The sequence below is a fragment of the Lactuca saligna genome, chromosome 3 (assembly GCF_052625555.1).
Source record: "Lactuca saligna cultivar CGN05327 chromosome 3, ASM5262555v1, whole genome shotgun sequence".
Classification (NCBI taxonomy): Eukaryota; Viridiplantae; Streptophyta; class Magnoliopsida; order Asterales; family Asteraceae; genus Lactuca; species Lactuca saligna.
Window position 1 is genome coordinate 49,055,777 of NC_136419.1, and position 21,712 is coordinate 49,077,488.

General features: G+C 33.1%; 4 protein-coding genes and 1 non-coding gene across 5 annotated transcripts; 4 read left to right on the forward strand and 1 right to left on the reverse strand.

The window, feature by feature from the left end:
- The first annotated feature begins 3,077 nt into the window (after nucleotides 1-3,077).
- Nucleotides 3,078-5,260, forward strand: LSMT-L (Rubisco methyltransferase family protein). The gene is made up of 6 exons (XM_078984908.1): nucleotides 3,078-3,602; nucleotides 3,732-3,760; nucleotides 3,865-4,076; nucleotides 4,172-4,294; nucleotides 4,391-4,795; nucleotides 4,948-5,260. The coding sequence occupies exons 1-6, from the start codon at nucleotides 3,142-3,144 to the stop codon at nucleotides 5,158-5,160; spliced, it is 1,443 nt and encodes a 480-aa protein (XP_078841034.1). The 5' UTR covers nucleotides 3,078-3,141; the 3' UTR covers nucleotides 5,161-5,260.
- A 584-nt stretch (nucleotides 5,261-5,844) lies between these two features.
- LOC145036460 (transmembrane emp24 domain-containing protein p24delta9-like) lies at nucleotides 5,845-8,536 on the forward strand. Its single transcript, XM_078984909.1, has 4 exons — nucleotides 5,845-6,189; nucleotides 6,505-6,714; nucleotides 7,619-7,695; nucleotides 8,367-8,536. The coding sequence occupies exons 1-4, from the start codon at nucleotides 5,986-5,988 to the stop codon at nucleotides 8,509-8,511; spliced, it is 636 nt and encodes a 211-aa protein (XP_078841035.1). The 5' UTR covers nucleotides 5,845-5,985; the 3' UTR covers nucleotides 8,512-8,536.
- Nucleotides 8,537-9,988: 1,452 nt separating this feature from the next.
- Nucleotides 9,989-11,246, forward strand: LOC145033643 (transmembrane emp24 domain-containing protein p24delta9-like). Its single transcript, XM_078982220.1, has 4 exons — nucleotides 9,989-10,255; nucleotides 10,444-10,653; nucleotides 10,758-10,834; nucleotides 10,921-11,246. Exons 1-4 carry the CDS (start codon nucleotides 10,052-10,054, stop codon nucleotides 11,063-11,065), a joined length of 636 nt encoding a protein of 211 aa, XP_078838346.1. The 5' UTR covers nucleotides 9,989-10,051; the 3' UTR covers nucleotides 11,066-11,246.
- Nucleotides 11,247-15,639: 4,393 nt separating this feature from the next.
- Nucleotides 15,640-15,711, forward strand: TRNAD-GUC (transfer RNA aspartic acid (anticodon GUC)). The gene has a single exon. It is a non-coding gene; the product is annotated as a tRNA-Asp (tRNA).
- Nucleotides 15,712-17,630: 1,919 nt separating this feature from the next.
- Nucleotides 17,631-20,757, reverse strand: LOC145036461 (serine/threonine-protein kinase VIK-like). The gene is made up of 10 exons (XM_078984910.1): nucleotides 20,322-20,757; nucleotides 19,630-19,704; nucleotides 19,319-19,435; nucleotides 19,150-19,244; nucleotides 18,906-19,026; nucleotides 18,733-18,812; nucleotides 18,470-18,651; nucleotides 18,283-18,368; nucleotides 18,087-18,202; nucleotides 17,631-18,004 (listed from the first exon to the last, which is right to left on the reverse strand). Exons 1-10 carry the CDS (start codon nucleotides 20,604-20,606, stop codon nucleotides 17,878-17,880), a joined length of 1,284 nt encoding a protein of 427 aa, XP_078841036.1. The 5' UTR covers nucleotides 20,607-20,757; the 3' UTR covers nucleotides 17,631-17,877.
- Nucleotides 20,758-21,712: the final 955 nt, after the last annotated feature.

Genomic DNA, 21,712 nt, shown 5'->3' on the forward strand with positions numbered 1-21,712 from the left:
TTCTATTTATATCTCTTAATAAATTATCATACTTGCCATTATAATTAACTAAGTGTAGCTATATATAATGAATGCTAGTCCATGTTAATAAAATGTACCGTAGATCACCACTTTTCATTTTTATTAATCTAATGACCAAAATTTAGTCATACACTCACACAATATTTATGATCTACATTTTGATCCTAACCCTATATATATATATATATATATATATATATATATATATATATATATATATATATATATATATAATTAGTTTCAAATGTTTTTACTATTTATTGTGTGCTTGTAGGATTGATTCTGAACCAATCATTTTAGTTATTTTAATAAAGTAATTAATGCATATTAAATGTTGAAGTTCTAATTAATGCTCATTATATCTTTAACATCTAATATGCATTAACTACTTTCTTAAAATAACTAAAATAATTGGTCCAGAATTAATCCTACATGCACACAATAGATAGTTAGAACAATATAACCTAACTATATATATATATATATATATATATATATATATATATATATATACATATATATATATATATATATATATATATATATATAGAACCTTTTGTGTGTATGTTAGAAGTTTTCTTTGGTTGTGAAAATAGTCTTTGAAGATTCCTAACACAAAATGATATCATATGATGGTTTGCGAGTTTTTTTAGAATTGTTTTTTTTCTTTCAAAATGATATCATATTGGTAGCCACGTCATCATTTCTTGGATGACGTCATCATTTACACAAATGCCCTCTAACTTTGCAGATATCATTTGTGAAATTAATGATTATTTTGGTGAACATGTTGTGTCGACACGTAAATATCAAAATATCTCTATAATATACTACATGTTTGCCAAAATAGTCCAAACATGCCTTGAAACAAACGAGCTATATCTCATCAACTAAAAATAATGGAATCATGAGGCGATACTTAAGGACAGAATGATACTCCATTGGTGATGTAGCATCCCGATGTGGAGGTATTTTAAATTTTAACCCTAAGCATGAATAAACATTGCAGTATAGTCCTTATCATGAGAAGGGGGTGCAAAATGGCCCATAGTGGCATTTTGGTAATTTCTGGCAAAAACTTTATACATTGGGAGTACTCTTCGTGGTGTACATGCGAGGGACCTAGTACGCTGGGCGTACGTACGAGGGTTACAAACCCTAAAATTTCGGGTTTGCACCCTATTTAAACAACTTTATGGCCCAAGACCTTCACCCTAATTAGCCTCCAACTGAGAATTCAACCCTCTAGCAAACCCTAAGTGAGAACAGTGCTTTTGAGCTCATTTGTGTGCTTTGTTGGTGTTCTTGAAGAAGAAGAAGTTGGTGCAAGGACCTTGAAGCTTAGAAGCAATTTAGACCTTGAAGCTTATTTGTGTGCTTTCTTGGTTTTTGGGCTTTTGGGCCTAGTTTTATGTATGTGGGCCTTTTGGTGTTTGGGTCCATTTGGAGCTTTGGGTATATTTTAGGAAGTTGGGCCATAATGAGCTTTTGATGCTATTGGTGGGCCTCAGATTTTGGGCCGAGTGAGGAAAGGGTAAAATGGACTTTTACCTTGAGTGTTGAACAATCAGACTTGGATCCTAACTATGGGTTTTGGACCAATTATTAATTTGGTATTATTTGTTGGTGCTAGCGCACGAGGAGTTTTCTGGATCGACAGTCTGAGATTTTATCCGAGATATTCGATAGTTTGAGGTGAGTCCTTCATCACTGTACTTACGGGTCGAAGGTACCAAGGCCGACCCTTTGGATTTGATATCCTATTATGTGATAATATGTTATGTTGTACCGATTTGTTAAATCGGTATCCTGGTATAAAGGATTAAGCTATGCTTAGTGATCTATGGATTTATTTGACTGTTTGTAGATTGTTTATATGTTTAACTGTTATATAGGCACACATTGTGGGTGGTTGAGGCCTTACTGCTATGTACGTGAGCCAACAGATCGGGGATATTTTAACCCGATGGTTGATTGGGCCGAGGGTATTCCATCCCGAGGATGATTGGACCCGTTATATATATTGGCATTCCAACCTGGGGTATTCCATCTCGATGGATGACTGGACCTGGAGGTATTCCAAATCGATGGTTGATTGGACCTAACATGCTTGTTATGGTATATGGTGAGACTGGACTGCTTTCTGCATCAGTCAACAGGCCGGTTGTATTCCAACCCGATGGTTAACTAAACTCGACATGTTTTAGTATTCTAACCTGATGGTTGATTGGATCAAACATGCATATGATATGAGGGCATTCCATCCCGAGGATAACTGTGCCCATCGTAGACATGCCTGATATTCTAGCCCGAGGTTGATTGAGCCAGATATGAATGTTTGTGCATGTGATTTGTTTGTGCGGTGGTATCTTGGGGGAACTCACTAAGTTTCGTGCTTATAGTTTTGATTTATGGTTTCAGGTACCTTGGAGGACCGTGATAAGACGAAGGTGTGACCATACACATCTTTGGTTTACAGTTGATTGTATCTTGGAAGACTCTGATTTTAAATAATGTTTAGAAAACAATGATGTTGTAAATACTTTTATTAGTAAATATATGGTTTTGAAATGTTTAAGTTTGTTGAAAATTTTGGGATGTTAGATAAATCTAATTAGATTTGTTATTTAAGATTAAAAATCTTTAAAATATTTTTTTCCTTATTTTTTAAAATAAAAACGATATAATTATAAAAAATAAAACAATAATAATTGTTACAAATTTAATATTTAAAAATTGAAAATTAAAATAAAATACATTCATTTGTCAATAAATAATTAAAATTTAACAATAATTTGTATCTAAAATATAAAATAAAATATTATTGAATAAATAGAAATATAATATCCATTATAACAAATACAAAATTCTTAAAATAAACCACTCATAAAAATCAAAAACAGTTAAGATAATATTGACCTAAAAATTTATCTCTAATAATAGAAAATATTCTATACACTATATTATTGATTTGCAAAAACTTCCAATTGATAAATTGATAAACAATATTTTATTAACGATGATCTTAAACCAACATAAACTGATAAACATAAACAAGTTCTCGGGAAGGATAAGTGCATCACTTTTTAACCACCAATAACGAGAACAGGAGAGCCAGCCATGGCTACTTTCCTCCCTACCTTCTCTACTCCAAACCCTCTCAGTTTCAGATCCAAATCACTACTTCTCCATTACAACAAACGGTTCACCGTCAAATGCAACGCAGCACCGCCTCCACCACTTCCTCCGGCGGTCCAGACATTTTGGAAATGGCTAAGTGACGAAAAGGTAGTATCCTCCAACACGCCAGCGAAGCCCGGAATCGTCGCGGAAGGTCTAGGATTGGTTGCTCAGAGAGACATAGGTCGAAATGAAGTCGTTCTGGAGGTCCCGAAGAAGTTTTGGATTAATCCAGATACAGTTTCAGCTTCTGAAATTGGTAGGGTGTGTGATGGATTAAAGCCATGGATTTCGGTCGCTCTGTTTCTGATTAAGGAGAAGCTGAGAGAAGACGATGATTATTCTCCTTGGAGAAATTACATTAATATTCTTCCTGAGTATACTGATTCCACAATCTTCTGGTGAGTCTACCTTATTCTTTCTCTAGGTGTTTTCTGAATTTTGGGGATTTTCTTCCACTTTGCATTCGGAAGTACTTTGTTGATGATAACTGATAAGTTGGCTGATTTTCTGATGCTTTTCCAGAACAGGTCAGAAGAGGAGCTCAGTGAGATTGAAGGTTGGTTAAATTATGTTATAGCTTGATTCAACTCTCCATATACCTTATAATTACTTCTTACTACTTAACCAAAGATAAATCATGATTAGAATGAGTTTTCTCAGGAACCCAACTATTGAGCACAACATTGAGTGTCAAAGAGTATGTGAAGAATGAGTTTCTTCAAGTCCAAGAGCAAGTGATTCTTCCAAACACAAAACTTTTCCCTTCTCCAATTACACTCAATGATTTCATCTGGGCTTTTGGGATACTCAGATCGAGGGCATTCTCACGACTTCGTGGTCAAAATCTTGTTTTGATTCCAATAGCAGACTTGGTAAGCTCTAAAACTGTTCTTTTTCACAATATGGTTAATTTCCGAAAATGCCCTTCACAGCGTTCTTTCCTGACATATATATACATGAATGTCAGATCAATCATAGCCCTAGTATAACCAAAGAAGATTATGCATATGAGATCAAAGGTGCTGGCCTATTCTCCAGGGATCAAATATTCTCTTTGAGAAGTCCTATACCAGTCAAGGCTGGTCAACAGGTGAGTCAAACCTATTACATTCAAGATTCAAGTTTATATCAAGTTCTCCCATATTTTTTTCTAACAAAAAGTATCCTTTTTGTTGCATTTATGCAGGTGTTGATCCAATACGATTTGAACAAAAGCAATGCAGAATTGGCACTAGACTATGGATTTATAGAATCAACAGTAGACAGAAATACATACACTTTAACACTACAGATCTCGGATTCAGACCCTTATTTTGATGATAAGTTAGATATAGCTGAAACTAATGGCACAAAAGCAGTTCAATATTTTGACATCACTTTAGGAAGACCACTTCCACCAAAAATGCTACCTTATTTAAGGCTTGTAGCACTTGGTGGCACCGATTCCTTCCTACTTGAATCTATTTTTAGAAACTCTGTGTGGGACCACCTTGAATTACCCGTTAGCCGTGACAACGAGGAGGTCATATGCCAAGTTGTACGCTCTGCTTGCCGCTCTGCTCTTTCTAGCTATCGAACCACCATTGAAGAGGTACACTGTCACTATCACTGTCACTGTTACTGTCACTATCTGTCATGTCACACTATCACTGTTATTGTCAATGTCATTGTCGGTGACGTTCTGTGTGATGTCAGAGTGTCACTGTTACTGTCACGGTCACTTATTGGAATTTTGGTTTGCAGGATGAGAAGTTGAAGGGAGGGGATATTAATCGGAGGGTTGAGATTGCGATCGCGATACGAGAGGGAGAGAAGAAGGTGTTGGGACATATAGATGGGATTTTTGAAGAGAGGGAAAAGGAGTTGGATGAATATGAATATTATCAAGAAAGGAGGCTTAGAGATCTTGGTTTAGTTGGAGAACAAGGAGACATAATTTTTTGGGAGCCAAAATGAGTTGTTTAGATTGGAATATTATTTATAAATTCGGAGGAATGTGTAACTTTTATTTCATCGATTTTGGGAAATTTCTGTTAATTATACGGGTTTATAATAATCGTATTTGTGTAAAAAAAAGAGTTAAACTCGATCAAAGTTTCAATTTATCAGTTAGAGCTTATGTATTTAAGTTGAAGGTTCTAATCGATAATCAAATATTTATGTAAAGGATATTAATTATATACCTTTTATAGATATTATATTGATTTTAGTCTTAGTAATTGATGCAATATATTCATTTAATTGTTCTTTATAATAGCAATTTCATAATAATTCTTTCAATAACAAACTGCCTCTGCATACATACATACAATAACAATGACTTGCTATTTTATATCTTAAATTCCGAAAAAACATGTACACACAATAATAATGACATGCCATATTATTAACCTTGGGTATATATTTTATATAGTCTTTTTAATTTAAAAATATATATCTTCAGACATTCTCAAATAAAATTTTATTTAACAATTTACAAAAAAAACTATTTGAGACAAAAAAAACTTGTTTAATTGGTTTGTCTTTAATCGTTTTTTTTTTTTTTTTTTTTTTTTTTTTATCGTTTTCAATTCATTTCTGTCAAGTTTCAAGTTTATTTCTATAAATGGGTTGTTTTAACAAACATAAATGAAAAGGAAATGCCATTGGCGCTTGTTTATATTTTTCAAAACTTCTTTCTACTCCAATTTCTGCATCCATAATCCATGTATGAGACCCTAAAACCCAACTTTTGAGTTCTGATTCATCTCTCCCAAGTCCAAAAAGCTTGCTTAATCAACCATGGAGCTTAGACTCGCTGTCTTCATCCTAATCCTACCATTTCTATCCACCATTGCTCAATCAGTCCGTTTCCAGATCGAATCTGGTGTGGCAAAATGCATACACGATGAACTCAAAATCAATTCTATGACAGTCGCTGAGTACTCCGTTGTTAATCCAAACGAAGGACATCCCTTGCCTGAACATCACAAGATCAGTGTCGCGGTAAATTTCAAACAACCTCCGAGTTTTAATTTCGTCCTTCTGCAACGTCGTTTGATATTTTGATCTTTCTGATCCATGATTCAACTTCTCCTATCACGATTCTGTAGCTGTGATTTGATTATTTATTCCAATTGCATCGGATTCGCTTCCTTTTGAACTCTGATTTCAATTCGGATTCAAAAATCAAAACCCCTGTCGTATCGTAATCCCTAACCATTCGTTTGAAAGCTTGGTGAATTAGGTTTTGCTTTTTCTCATGATTGATTTAGAGATGTGTTGACGATTTACATTTACAAGTGTTGTTTGCAAATGCAGCTGTTTGCACCAAAGGAAAAGCGACGTCATCATGCGGAATTAGTAGAATCAGGACATTTCGCGCTTCAGGTTGAAGACAATGGAAAGCATCTGCTTTGCTTTTTGACCGATGCTCACAAGCCGATTTTAAACACGACTGTAGAGCTAAATTGGAGATCTGGGGTTGCTGCTAAAGGTTGGTCTAATGTTGCCAAGAAAGAGACTGTAGATGTAAGTATCTTTTTCTTTATAAAATTACATTTTTATTCTATGAGATTTACTCAATTTAATTTAGGGGTGTTCGCGGTGCGGTTTGGTGCGGTTTGGAGGTAAAACCACAAACCGTACCGCACGTGCGGTTTGAAATTATTGGAAACCGCAAACCGCACCACGAAGGTTCCAAACCGCGTTATGCGGTGCGGTGCGGTTTGGTGCGGTGTGGGCGGTTTTGGTGCGGTTTGGTAGGCGACTTTTCAAATTTAAGTACGAGTATATAAATATTAAGTTATTGTAAACAATATATTCTAAACAATATATTGTATATGTTTTTACCTAAGACTAGAAGACGAATAACAAACATATATTCTATATATATTCTAAACAATATATTGTACATGTTCGAACGTATAATTAAAATAAAGAAAAACATATAAAGAATTAGCAAAAATATCTAATTTATTAAGCGAAGTCCCATCAAATTCACTTAAACAAAAGTTTGAAATTTGCATCATGTTCGATCCATTTTTTCGTATGTATGACTAAATTAGTTATGTTCTTTAATTATTTTATACTAAATTGGTTATATATATATATATATATATATATATATATATATATATATATATATATATATATATATATATATATATATATATATAGTGCGGTGCGGTTTGAACCGCGGTGTTGTAATTAAAAACCGCAAACCGCACCGCGTAGTGCGGTTTGACCAAATTACAATCCGCAAACCACGCCGCATTTGTTTTAAACCGCGTTATGCGGTGCGGTGTGGTGCGGTGCGGGCGGTTTATGCGGTTTGTGCGGTTTGGTGCACACCCCTACAATTTATATAGAAAATGGAACATGTATTCTTATATAGATTGATGGGATACAATGATCGGTTTTGTTTAATGAACAGACGATGGAATTAGAGCTGAAGAAAATGGAGGACACAATTTCTGTGATTATGGAGGAGATGTTTGACCTTCGAGAGAGGTTTGTTAATAAAATGTTTGGTTGTAAACAAATTGGATGCCTTCAAAATCTATCAATTTAGGAAAAACATTTTTTTTTTAACCATTTGATGTAGGAAGTTACGTATTTATTATTATACAAGATTTTAAATTTTAAATGTAAGAAACTTGCCACTTTTTTTTTTTTACATAATATTTTTATTATTTTATGTAACATTTATGTAAAATGATAAAAACAAATTGTAACTATATTAAATTAAATGCTTAGAAGAAATACGTTGTATTCTTTTTATAACAACCCCTAATAAAAATAGAGTAAAAGTGAGTTATTTTTGTATTTAATTGACAAAATAAAGAATCCATATTTCACTTTAAGATTTAGTATACAATATATCTATTTTAAATAATTATGATGGAGTTTTTACAAACTTTTAATTTTTACTTTTAACAAAAACTCCGTTTAAAAAAGATAGCTTAAATCTTCTGTAAAATTGTATCATTTTGAATAAGATTTATCTTCAAACGTGATTGGATGCATATAATTATACTCTTTAAACATGAATTTATAAAATAGAATTGAAAGTGTGCAGTGATATTTTTGTAACGAAATGTTATCAAAATACGTTATAATGCTACATTATAGAATTTAAAGTGAAACTCATGATACATACATGTGTTATACGATTTTGACAGTGAAGAAGATATGCAAGAGTTAATGAAGCATACAAACTCGATAATGGGTTATTTGAGTTTGGTTTCGTTGTTTATTTGTTTGTCTGTGGCGGGAATACAAGTATGGCATCTTAAGTCATTTTTCGAGAAAAAGAAGATTATTTGATTTTTAATTGTTGCCAATCAGGTTATGTCATTTGTGTAAAGTTGAACTAAACATATATAAATTTATGAAAACGAATCCAAATACGATGTGACTCGGTCCTAGAAGTTTCATTCGCTTATATATATATAAATCTATTCATTTTAAAGTTTAAAAATCTATCATATGGTTCATTATATCACTTATTATTTCAATGCAATAGGTCTTGGGATCTTTGCTAAAAAATCTCACAAAAATGTGATCAACCTCTCATACCAACATTGGTGTTTAATACAACCAAATTTATTAGGTGAAAAGAAGTGGTGTCATTCTTATCACACTATTTTTGTTGTTATACAGGTGTCACTTTATTTTTGTCACACAATACTAACTTCTTGCCATTTAAAAGGGATGATCTACCTTATGACATTTTCAGATTTTTTTAAAGTTGTTGTAAAGAGAAAAACATCAACAAATATGGTTTTTGGACTTTTACTCACACATCTAGGCATTGCCGCAAGAGGTTGCCAAACACCCTATGTTGAGACCAAGGTGTGGTGTGTGCCAAGCACACCTCATCAATTGCCGAGGTGTTGTTGTGCCACCTCATCAGTACATTTTAACATTAAAATGATAATAAAAATTTATTTGTTCCTGTTTTATTGTACATTGTAATCTATATATTGTCTATGAAAGATTGGTTATGTACTTGTATCCTGATGCAATCTAAATTCAATCATCTTCTAAATTACAAAACTTCACTAATGACATGAACCAAATAGCTCATCTCTAATGATATCCATATGGGAGCATAGTAACCACTAATGAATGGGTACTAGGTCGTAATCATAAACTATGTTTAACCGATAACTAAATATTGATTAAACATAATGAATCAAACAAGATATAAACGGGTATATCCTAACATGACATCTTAGGCTGGAGGGTGGCATCATATGGTTCTATTATGGCAAAGACTCTTTACCTTATTCTAACATCATCTTTGTCACATACCAAGTGTGTGTGAGAGAGAGAGAGAGACCACACCTCAAGCCAAACATAGTGTTTGTCACAACTGAGGTGGCAAATCGTAACCTTTATCACACCCAGACCCTCCGGCCTTATATGCCAACTTTGTTAGTGATTACCAGTTTATTTTGTCCAAAGTATTTCCTTTATTGGATCGGCACTTAAACAGAAATAAAAAATGCAAACCTTTTTTCTCCATTTTGGCATTTTTTTGTTAATATTTGATTCAATTAACCTTAAAATCAACTAAAAAATTCGGCTTTAAGATTTCGGGTGTTTTTGAACACATCAAAAAAGTCTGTGGTATGATTAACAAAATCTGAAATCTATTGACCAAAATAAACATTAGGTGGACTTGTTTATTAAATATATATATTTTTTTTCATAAGAAACAAATTATGGTAAATAATTAAATTCAATAAACAAGAGCATTAATGAGAAGGAAATGCCATTGACGTTTTTCTCATTTCAAAATTTTCATAATCCCTACATTCTAATTCGTCTTCCCCAAAATCCAAACAGAGCTCGCTCAACAATGGAGCTTGGGCTCGCCATCTTCATCCTAGCTTTAGCATATCTATCCACCATTGCTCATTCAATCCGTTTCGAGCTCGAATCGGGTCACACAAAATGCATAGGAGAAGACATCAAAATCAATTCCATGACAGTCGGTCAGTACTCCATTGTTAATCCAAATGAAGGACATCCATTGCCTGAACATCACAAGATCACTGTCAGGGTAAATCCGAAAACAGCTTTCCGTTTTTAATTCCATGAATCCGTAACTGAAATTTTGTTTAATCGTTATTATCTGCATGAGATGAATACATCTTTTGATCTCTATCATGTTATCGAGTGTGGTTAACTTGATACGAAATCTTCATTTTGCAAATTGAGTTGGGGTTTATTTAAATTTTCTTAATCCAGTTGTTTTCCGTGAGCGGAAACCGCCATCACTATGCGGAAGCGGTAGAATCAGGAGAATTCACGCTTCGCGTTGTTGAAGATGGCGATCATTTAGTTTGCTTTTCCGCCATTGATCACCAACCGGCCGTTAACATCTCTGTGGAATTCAATTGGGGATCCGGTGTGGCTGCTAAAGGTTGGTCTAATGTTGCGAAGAAAGGTTCAGTAGATGTAAGTATCTAATTTTTCGTCCATAGTCATAGAAACAGTTGCAATTATATACATACTTAGCTTCGATACATGATAGATCTTCTTGTATGCGCTTCAATTTGCAGGCGATGCAATTAGAACTAAAGAAAATTGAGGAAATGGTTGCTGGGATTCATGTGGAGATGTTGTATCTTCGGAAAAGGTTAATTGGTTGATGAAAATGGTTATACGAATGAATTGTGTATGTATAAGTTGTAATGTGGGTATTGTATGGTGTGATTGTTACAGAGAACGAGATATGGAAGAGCTAAACAGGAAGACGAACGCTAAACTGGGTTCGTTCAGTTTGGTTTCGTTGTTTATGTGTTTGTCTGTTGCAGGATTGCAGCTATGGCACTTGAAGACGTTTTTTGAAAAGAGGAAGATTATTTGATTTTTTTTTTTAAATAAAATATTTTGAGAATGTTGGGTTCGGGTATCATGTATGGGTTCTGTTCACAACATGGGTGAAAGTTTGAAGAAAAAATATATAAAAGTTAGATGGCATTATGGGGTATTTTGTCGGGTACATACATTTAGTCATAAAAGTTTTTTATCCGAATTACCTTGAACTCTCTTGATTCTGTCAAAAAATATAATTGTGTTTGGGTATTTAAAGTTTAGTTGGTTTTTGGTGAATCTGACATCTCTAGTCATTTTTTTTTGGCCAAAATCAAATTTCCGGTTCACTGACAAAGAATATCTATATTTCGATTTTTTGGTTGAACATGTTTTTATATTTCTTGAACTTGCATTGTTTCCGAACCCGAAAACATGTTCGATAGGATGGTTCCTTCCTATTTTCATCATATTTGTTCTTGTTAAAACCTTCAACTTGGCATAAGAAAACAATCAAAACCATCCTAAAAACGAAATCAAAGAGGGCAAAAACCTTGCATGTTTCTTCTTCTTCTTCTTCTTCTAATTTAAGAAGCAAATCTAATATACTTTTAATCTAACACCTAATTTCATTTATGTCCACGACAAAGCTTGGACCCTCGATCTCAAAGAGATAAACAATACCAGATACCGTTAGACCAGAAACCTTCTGGTAACACCTTGCATGTACCACACACACACAAGACCGATTTGGTTTTTATAAATCGTTTAAGTTAATTTACAGAATTGTTATTCATCTCCAAAACATGTTGCATCTAGTTTTTGAAAATTAATGTAAAAAAAACTATTGCATCAATTAAAAACCTTTTGAAAATCAATTTGACTTTGAAACACAAATCTCAAGATTCAAAAACTTGATCTTCTGATCCTGATAAACTCATCGGAAAAGTCATATTGGCCGGAGAAGATGACCAAAGATATCGTTGGAGGTGCCTTGGTTGACGGGGATGTCACCAAAAACGGTTTTACTTGTAATGGCCAGAAATATTTATGTATTTAAAACAAAAGGGTTAAGCTTATTAGTGACTAAAAAATTGTTGGCTTCGATATTATTTGGTCATCTGTAAAACAAAATTAATGTGGATTCCTCACCTGGTGCATATGTACATATTTTATATTATGTGTTTATTATAACATTCTGTTTCGAAAAGTTTCTTATTCCGGGATTGTGGACAAGAAATAGATCGCATAAAAGCATTGGGCTTTAAGGGAAAAATGTTTAGATTTATTGGATGTTGATAATATTGATTATGTAATCTAAACCCTTTGTTGGTGTTTTGGAGCCAAAGGGTAAAATGTGAAAAGATATATATTAGGCTTCTTGCATGGATCATCGACATGTGTTAGGCCAAAATTAACTAGATAGAAGTGTGGGGCTCGTCAATAACTTTCTGTGGATATAAAGATCGTCAGAAATAGAGTTGAAATGAAGAATTTATGGGTGTTTGAAGTTGGGGTGTATTTGGGTGAAAATCATCTCCACGACACTGTGAGAATTGCCACGACACTACATTCGCCATGACACGAAGAAGCATGGCCACAACATGACGATCAGTTAAGCCTAAGCCCATGATTTTTAGGGTTTTCAACGTATTTAAGCATAAGGTTCTGACTTTTTGGCCATTTTATCATCTTACATCACCTCTAGACCCCATTCGGAGAAACCCTAGCATTCACCTTCAAGATTTAATCCTCTCCTTTCTCCTCTCTCCTCTCTCCTCTTTTGGGTGCTTTTTATGCTATTTTTGATGAAGTTTAAAGATCAATAAGGTTCTTTTGCTTGTAAGGAATGATGCTTCAAGTTTGGATCCATCACAGACACTGCATTTCTAGACTATTGTAAGTATAAAGTTCCAATCTTGCTACCTAGTACTTTAGATTGTGTCATTTGAGGTTTTTGGCACTTTTGGCCCGTTTTATGGGTAATCTTGGAGTTGAGTGGATTCCAACATACTTTGATTAGTTTAGAATGATTCATAGACCTCGTGGACTAGGAAAGTTGTGATCTTTTTCCTTCCCTTATAACCATGCAAGTTATCTTGGTTCTTTAGGTCATTTTAGTGTATTAAAGTTTAGATCTTGATATATTTTGACATTATTATGGATGTAGTTGTAAAATTTATCCATCTAGACATCTTGTTGATTCGGATATGAAAGTGGGAGACTTGGACTTAATTGATTAAGTTGAGAAATATACATTTTTGGGTCCCTTTGAGACTTAAAGTCTACATCTTCAGGGTTTAGACCTTCCTAATGGATAAAGTTAGAAACTTTATCCATTATGACCTTGGAAAGGATCAGATCTGAGCTTTGGAGCTTTTGAAATCGGAAAAAAAAAATGGATTAAGCTCGTTTGAGCTGTTTAGACCAATCCCCATGGCATGGCCTTTGGTTGCCATATCGTGGCAACTGTGGAATCCTGATTGCTTTGGCATATTGTGTCCACGACATGGGCAAGGAAGGCCATGATGTGGAGGGCTGCTATTGGCAATTTTGACATTAGCTTTGACCGTTGACTTTTTTACTAGTTTGAGTTTTGGTTAAACTTGGGCATAATTGAGTATTAGTTGAAGATTGGTCTTAGTATGGATTTAGGAAGCTTGGGTTGGCTATTCTGTTTTTAAGGTAGCCGTTAAGCTTGTGTTGAAATAATTTAGGTGAGTCTTTTCATTTTACTCGTGGGTCAAAAGCAAGAATGTCGACCCACTAGATTGTATTATGTAGGATGCTAGATGTCTTTGTGACTCTTGCATATATGTTTGGGTTGAAATACACCCCTAACTGGGCTTAATATTGTATGTTTGGATTGAAATATACCTCAAGGCTGGGCCTATTGATATGCACTGGGTTGAAATATACCCCAGGGTTGGGCTCACTGATGTGTATTGGGTTGAAGCATACCCTACGGCTTGGCCCACTGGTTTTTATGGTATGTGGTATTTTGAGGAACTTACTAAGCTCTATCCTTATGGTTTATGTTTAAAATGATTTCAGGTACCATCAACAGTTTCACACTTAGACTTTTGAAGGGAACATATGTACAGTAATAGTCCATTCGAGAGGGAATATGGGGTGTTTGTATGTTATTCCATCAACCCATACTTTCACTCGACTCATTTTCTCCATAATTTCTCATAACTCTAAGTCTTCAATCCTAGCGTCATGTTCAATTTGTTTCATCTCATGCTCGCTAACTTGAATTTCTTTTCTAGTGTCCAATATCCATGCTTTTCTCTAGTAGCTCATATAATAGCATTTCTTAGTTGTCATACTCGTTTAGATCCCACTTTCAATTCCTCAAAGACTCTGAAACAGGCCATCTTAGTGAAGGTTGAATGAAAACTAAATTTCGAAATGAATTCCGATCGGTTGGAAAACTTTTTCGTAGAGTTATCGTTACGAGTTTTTCAGGATAATGAATGACTTTTGCTATGAAATATATTATGAGTTTGTTATGGTAGGTGTGACATCTGATGAATTTATAAAGAGTTAGTTAGGTGTTGGTGTGATAATAAAGTGGTAGGTAGATACTGTTATATTCATAAACTTTACTATTAGATTGTTAGATATGTTTTCAGAAAATACAACATTAGAATTTGATTGGATTTACAACATTAGATTCATGAGAGAAAAAACATGTTATTTTACTCCAAGGTCCGAAAAGTTCAAGCTCGGAATCCAAAATGGTACTTTGAAATGTGATATTTTGAATAAAATGGTCATTTTTACAAAAACCAAAAACACTTTGTATTTTTGTTAACCTCATTTTTAATGGTTTTTTTTTTTGTTGATATACCTTATAAAATGTTGATATTACACTAATAAAAGTAATTATAAAAACTAATAGATAATCGCAACATTTCTTGCTGTTCTAAAAAAATAGATAACATAATTAAAAAGTTGTTGTTGCGCTTATACATAGTCTAAGAACATTTGCTTAAGTTTTCCAAAAACTGATATTGCACTTATAGTTCAACTGTTCAATATCTCCTAATTTACAAAACTTTTTTGAAGACAATATCAGATGGTGGGTTTTACTAAGAATAAAAGAAAATATTTCACTCAATTAACTTATTATATTATTTTACAATTTTATGACTGGAACAATATATCATATAAAATATCGAAATTCTGTTATATTAAATTGAATTGTTGATGTCAATATCTCAAAATATGTTTACTAGTAGAGGAAAAAAAAACATATTTGATTTGAAATTTTTTCAAGAAAATATTATATGTTTATACTACTAAAAACAATAAGTAATTAAGTATCATGTTTGTAAGGATAAAACCTGAAATTTTAAAACTAACTTTATTATAGATGTTATCTAAGATAATGTAATTCGATTGATAAAAAATGTGTACGATCACACTCAAGTAAAACAAATATAATAGTTTTGAGCCATAATATCACAAAACAAGATATTTTTCTAAATTTTAGTAATCCCAACAAATATACATAAAAAAACGTATTAATGATTAGTGAAATATATGTAAAACTTCTTACTATTTTCTAAACAACCGGTTTTCCGTCAGTATTTATGGGTTAGTTGGAGAAGTTTCACATGTGTCGTTGTATTATAGTGGTAAGTATTCCCGCCTGTCACGCGGGTGACCCGGGTTCGATCCCCGGCAACGGCGTTTTATTTTTTTGGGCTTATAAAGTGGGCTTGTATTTAATATACTGCGAAAGTGCGAGTCTGCGATAACGGTTGCCTACGTCCACTAATTACTTGATATTTGGCAATATTGGTGTTATATCCCAAAAATTTTATGTATCCATAAACAAACATCTTATTACCAACCTTGATGACAAACATGTTGGAGTTGTATGGTTATCCATATTTTATTCTACTTCTTTTTGCCTTTCTTTTAACTGTTTTTAATTTGATTTATTCAGTACTTTTCATGTTTTCGTCTTTTGCAGGATATAAGTTGTTCATGTCGAAAGTCATCTTGAGATGTAATCGTTTTACCAGTGGCGGAATTAGAAATTTTGATATGAGAGTACAAACATTATCAATATATATTATATATAGTTACCCAATATCGGATATTAAAAAACATGTTATAATCTCTTTAGTTTTGGGTACAATAACATGAAACATGTTTACAAACATGACAAACATGTTGGAGTTGTATGGTTATCCATATTTTATTCTACTTCTTTTTGCCTTTCTTTTAACTGTTTTTAATTTGATTTATTCAGTACTTTTCATGTTTTCGTCTTTTGCAGGATATAAGTTGTTCATGTCGAAAGTCATCTTGAGATGTAATCGTTTTACCAGTGGCGGAATTAGAAATTTTGATATGAGAGTACAAACATTATCAATATATATTATATATAGTTACCCAATATCGGATATTAAAAAACATGTTATAATCTCTTTAGTTTTGGGTACAATAACATGAAACATGTTTACAAACAATATATATATATATATATATATATATATATATATATATATATATATATAAAACAATATTTTGGGGTACTGTAGTACCCCCAACGCCCCGTCTAGTTCCGCCACTGCGTTTTACCCCATATAGAAGCACAACTATCGACATTTACTCCATTCTACCCCATTCCAAAAGTATTTGTAGGGTTGATGTTGTTATTGTTGAGAGATATATAAAAAAAAGAGCAACATGAAATCAAACCTCAAACATGCATTAATCTTCATAAGTTAGGGCTAATGGGTTATAGGTCCACCTTATACAAATGCTAGAGATGGCAAAAACTTACACAACAAGCTAACCCAACATGAACTCGACACAATTAAACAAGTTTGCGTAAGATATTTCAATTCGTTTAATTAAACGAGTTGACACGACACGATAAATAAACGAGTAAGATTAGAATTGAGAATTTCAACTTGAAAATGACTTGTATATTTATATGCAAGTTTTTTTGAAATCTTTAGATAAACTAGAAAACCCTAAACCAAAACCATTTGTAAAAAGAAAAACTTTAGATTAAGTCATTTTATAATATGGAAATGACTTAGGTGTCCAGATCAAGTTAAGATTTCATTTTCAGTTTTTCTATTCTCCCTCATCCTCATGATCCCGCCCCTTCATCTTCCCAACTTATACTCTTTCCATTTAGCACTCCAAGATTACTAAAAATTTAGTCTTTCCACCTCCCAATTACTACCTCTTCTAGTTTTTATATTTTCTTTTTTGTCTAAATCCAATTCTTACTCTTTGGACATGTTTATTGTTTTAACCTCACATGACACATCATACATTTCAAGATATAACACCGAAACCAGTCACAAAAATAAACAGGTTGACATAACAGTCGACACAATAATTAGACACTTCAGGTTAAGATCAAATTCTCTCAACCCTTTTACTGTCTTGAAACTACACGTTTGTCAAATCTAAGGAAAAGCACTCAACGGGACGATGATAATGGCAAACGCCATTTTGTCATCAAGATTCAAATCTCTCCCAACTTTCGTACGTTTTTCGAAATTATTCCGCTTTACTTGTAAATCATGTGATTGATTAGCTACTTCCAAACAATCATCAAGCTAATCTTTCGGAAAAAGAAAAAAAAAAAAAAGTCTGATAATTTAGCATTTACAACAAAAGTGTCATCAAAGTGAAGCAAAGGAGATTAAAAAAATAAAAAAAGGAAAGACCTACGACGTGCTTTTGGTCACATAAGCTCATTGTGTACATGTTTATCAACTCCTTAAATACAATCATTTTTCAACATGATATAATATACTCACTCACAAGTCACAAGAAGAAGAGAGATTTGCAGTTTTTTTGTAGTTGATGAATGATGATGATATTTCAAGATGTAAAAATGTGCCAATGGTGATCTGTCCCCATTTTTTCCTTAATTTTTTCAAGCCTCTTCAAAATCTCCAAGAACGAAGGTCTCTTGTTCATATCCGCATCCCAGCAGTTCTCTGTTAATCTATTATTTCCCAAAATAAAAAATAAATTAACAAACTAAAATAAAAGGTTTTTGTTACCTCTAAAAAAAAAAAAAAACATACTCTCTGAGCTCAGGACTGTAACTTTTCGCCCTAAAAACAGGCCGCAGCCCTTCTGCTGCACACTTTGCTGCTTCATAAGGTTCATGATTTGACAATGGTGGGTCCCCTTCGATCATCTGTATCATAATTCATAACATTTACTTAAATATAAATATAAATTCAAAACCTAATTTTTCATATAAAATAAATAAACTACCTGGTAGAGTATCATTGCGAAAGAGTAGACATCAACTTTCTTATCGTATCTACGGTGCTTGAAGACTTCAGGAGCCATGTAACGATCTTTTTGATTTTTTTATTTCATAAAAAAAATAAAACGAGTATAAATATTATGTGAATAAATTTTATTATTAACAAAATTTTAAAAAAATACATAAACATACAGCTTCCTGTTTCTCCAGTCATTTTGTAGACATCATGAGAATTTTGAACTCTGATAAGTTTGCTTAGTCCAAAGTCTCCAACTTTAAGATGGTCAGCATTGGAGTTGACTAAAAGAACATTTCTTGGCTTCAAGTCTCTATGAATTATCACATTTGGCTCAGTATGCATATAAGCCATGCCTCTGTAAAAAAAACAAAATTTTAATATATATATATGTAACAAAATATGTATTTCTAATTTTTAATAATAAAAAAAAAAGGACCTTGCAATGTCTAGAGCAAAGTTTATAGCTGTTGTTGGATTAAGAGCACCCTTTTCCTTCAGACACTGATGAAGATCACCCTGCATTTAAACATCGATGTTTATATTTTAAAAATATGATTTTTTTTTATTTTTATTTGAGTTAAAAAAAAAAAAAAAAGTGAAAAAAGTTACCCCTCGTAAAAACTCGGTGACTAGCATTAAGGGTTTCTTTTCAGTAACAGCTCCAAGGAATTGTACTATATTAGGGTGGCGAAGTTTGACCAGTAAGTTGACCTCGTGTCTAAAGTCCTGACTGTGTTAATAAATGAAAGAAAATTCATCAGATGACAGTTACTTATTTTGATAGACTTATGAAGGGTAATTCTGTCAATGACACCTGAAAAATAAATGAGATGAATTTAATGTTATTACTCACATCACGAATCTGTCATCTGAGAGACTTGGAAGTATACGTTTCACAGCTACAGGTGTTCCACGCCAAGATGCTTTTATAATCTCACCAAAGGAACCCTATTAATATCAGTCAAATTTATTATTTACAGAAGAAAAACATAATTAATAATCTTTTAGAATAAAAAACAGACCTTGCCTACAATGTGTGAGCTTGTGAAATCGATCTCAACAGGGTCAATTTCCCAGTCACACTTATTTGAAAGAGGGGGTAGCACAGGTTTTGGTTCAGAGTGGCTTCCATTTTGGCCCTGAAATTTAAAAAAATAAAAAATAAGTATAATATTGAAGCTAATAAAAGCATAAGATCAAAAAGAAGGTTCTTGAAACATAAGAAGTAAAGAATCAAGGTTGTATAATGGAGAATAGGAATTAAAGTAATGTGCAAATGTGATATATATATATATAACATATGCTTACATTAGAAATTAGGTATTCAACTTACCAATGACTTGCCATCGTGTAACTTCAGTAACTCAATCATGTTATGTTTTTTAGCTCCTTCTGCATCTGCTAGAGGCTGTAATGAGGAGTATTAACTTGAGAGAAGAGTATTATGGTAAGTTGAAAGTTAAATGGTAGATGCAGATTCACAACAGAAGCTAAAAATAAAATACGCATCAACTGGTTAGAAACTAGAAGCAGATTGGAAAAGGGAAGCATTTTGTTGTTTCACTGCCTTTAACTGTAGTATTTGATTTGAAAAGATGAAGAACACAATCAGTGTTGATATAATAGTAAATGTGTAGATATGATCAGTGTACTTAACATAAACTCCTATACTTTGTGCCTATAAGAACTAAAATCCTGATCATCACCGAAGAAGCCTACTTGGCATTCTCTTCTCATTAATCATGTAAGTTTCTGCAGCTATTTAAGTTAAATTTTTCATGAATTTTGTCTGCAGAACAGCAAGGGCTCGTGCTGAAGATTCGGACTACAATAACACTAAGAAATTACAAAGAACCAACAACAAGAGCAGCATCAATCATCGTGCCAGTGTAAAGCAATAATTCAACGAACTGAACCCTAACATATTGATTCCAAAGTTCACCAATTTCAACCGAACCGCAGTAATCACCAACTCGACAAAATTAAACTAGCAAAACAGTTAGTATAGAGGTAATTTTGTGTTACCGTGTTCTTCCATCGATCCTGAGCATTAACATCAGCGCCATACTCGATCAAACATTTAGCAACATCGACCCATCCGTGAAGTGAAGCAACGTGAAGCGGAGTTCGATTATCGTAATCCCTAGCATTAACCAAAGAGCGATCTTCGTCCAAAAGCTTCTTCACTGCAGCGGCATCGTTCTGGTGAGCGTGCCAAAGTATAAGCGAGGTCCGGCTCACTTTCGCTTTGTCCTTCTTCTTCGCCAGAGCACCACCGGAGTGGCCTGAGCTTCCTTCACTCCCGCTCATCCAATTAGTTGATCGATACGAACAATCAGATTGATTCTTGTTCGAAATCCTGTTGGTTTTGGGGAGATTGAAATCGGTCGTCGGTGGTGCTACAGTTAGAAACTGATGAAGTGGATCGAAAAGTCTTCACGTTTTCAACCGTCACGTTATTAATACTCCTTCGGGCCACGTATTTAATACCAAGCCGAAAGAAATATCAGCAAATAATAAAGCAAAATTTTTTCCCAATTTTTTTTTTTTTTTTTTAAATAAATTTAAGGAAACACCGTCTTTCATCTAAAATTTTTATTGTTTAATTAGGTTATAATTCGTAGAAACTATGATAAGTTAAAAAAAAATTATAGAACAAAAAATTAATAATTATAAAAAAAACATTTGATTCTGGATAGCAAGTAAGTACAATTTTATTTGATAAGTAAAATAAACGAAAAAGTTAACATAGATTTTAAAATATTTCCTTGAACATAACATTGGATGTTTTATTAGTTAAATTACCATTATTATCTAAAATCAATAATTTCAATCATTCTCTGCTCTTTACTCTGGATAAAGCAGCATATAACTAACCATGTGAGAAAACCAGTTCTTGCAAAAACAACCCAACTTTTTTCAATGATTGGCCATGATTTTTATTTATGGTCATAGCAAAACAAACCGTTTGGGGAAATTGTCTACTTTTGAACTTGTATGAAATTTTGTTGTCTGAAGGTGTTAAAGACAACATTGAAATAAAAATCGGTGTCCAATGTTACTTCCAGTTAAGACTACTGTTTCTATGACACGATTACCCAATGATACTACCTGAAGTCTAGTACCATTACAAAACCTATTTTTTGGTCGATATTTCTTAGTAACGTAATCGGAATACCGATCTTTAAATCAACTTATGGTTTGGCAAACCGGAGATTTTAAGTCCATTTAGAACATCAGGTGAATATAAACTCTTATCAAACTAATTGTGAATAAACTCTGTCTAGTAGATGCTATCTGAACTGAGGTATTCTTTTTCTTCTCCAGGAAACAAAGAAAGCAGACGATCGTTTATTTCTTGAATAACTTCATTTTTCGGTGCAAGTATTGAACTTTCTTCAAAATATTTTGGATCG

Bases quoted from the DNA above. Each gene is read 5' to 3' on its own strand.
- LSMT-L (XM_078984908.1), top strand. From the start codon at position 3,142: ATGGCTACTTTCCTCCCTACCTTCTCTACTCCAAACCCTCTCAGTTTC. The intron at 3,603-3,731 runs GTGAGTCTACCT...TTTCCAGAACAG, and splicing joins ACTGATTCCACAATCTTCTG to GTCAGAAGAGGAGCTCAGTG. The intron at 3,761-3,864 runs GTTGGTTAAATT...GAGTTTTCTCAG, and splicing joins GGAGCTCAGTGAGATTGAAG to GAACCCAACTATTGAGCACA.
- LOC145036460 (XM_078984909.1), top strand. From the start codon at position 5,986: ATGGAGCTTAGACTCGCTGTCTTCATCCTAATCCTACCATTTCTATCC. The intron at 6,190-6,504 runs GTAAATTTCAAA...TTGCAAATGCAG, and splicing joins ATCACAAGATCAGTGTCGCG to CTGTTTGCACCAAAGGAAAA. The intron at 7,696-8,366 runs GTTTGTTAATAA...CGATTTTGACAG, and splicing joins ATGTTTGACCTTCGAGAGAG to TGAAGAAGATATGCAAGAGT.
- LOC145033643 (XM_078982220.1), top strand. From the start codon at position 10,052: ATGGAGCTTGGGCTCGCCATCTTCATCCTAGCTTTAGCATATCTATCC. The intron at 10,654-10,757 runs GTAAGTATCTAA...TTCAATTTGCAG, and splicing joins CGAAGAAAGGTTCAGTAGAT to GCGATGCAATTAGAACTAAA. The intron at 10,835-10,920 runs GTTAATTGGTTG...TGATTGTTACAG, and splicing joins ATGTTGTATCTTCGGAAAAG to AGAACGAGATATGGAAGAGC.
- LOC145036461 (XM_078984910.1), bottom strand. From the start codon at position 20,606: ATGAGCGGGAGTGAAGGAAGCTCAGGCCACTCCGGTGGTGCTCTGGCG. The intron at 19,436-19,629 runs GTAAGTTGAATA...TTTAAATTTCAG, and splicing joins TACACGATGGCAAGTCATTG to GGCCAAAATGGAAGCCACTC. The intron at 18,813-18,905 runs GTAACTTTTTTC...GTTTAAATGCAG, and splicing joins TCACCGAGTTTTTACGAGGG to GGTGATCTTCATCAGTGTCT.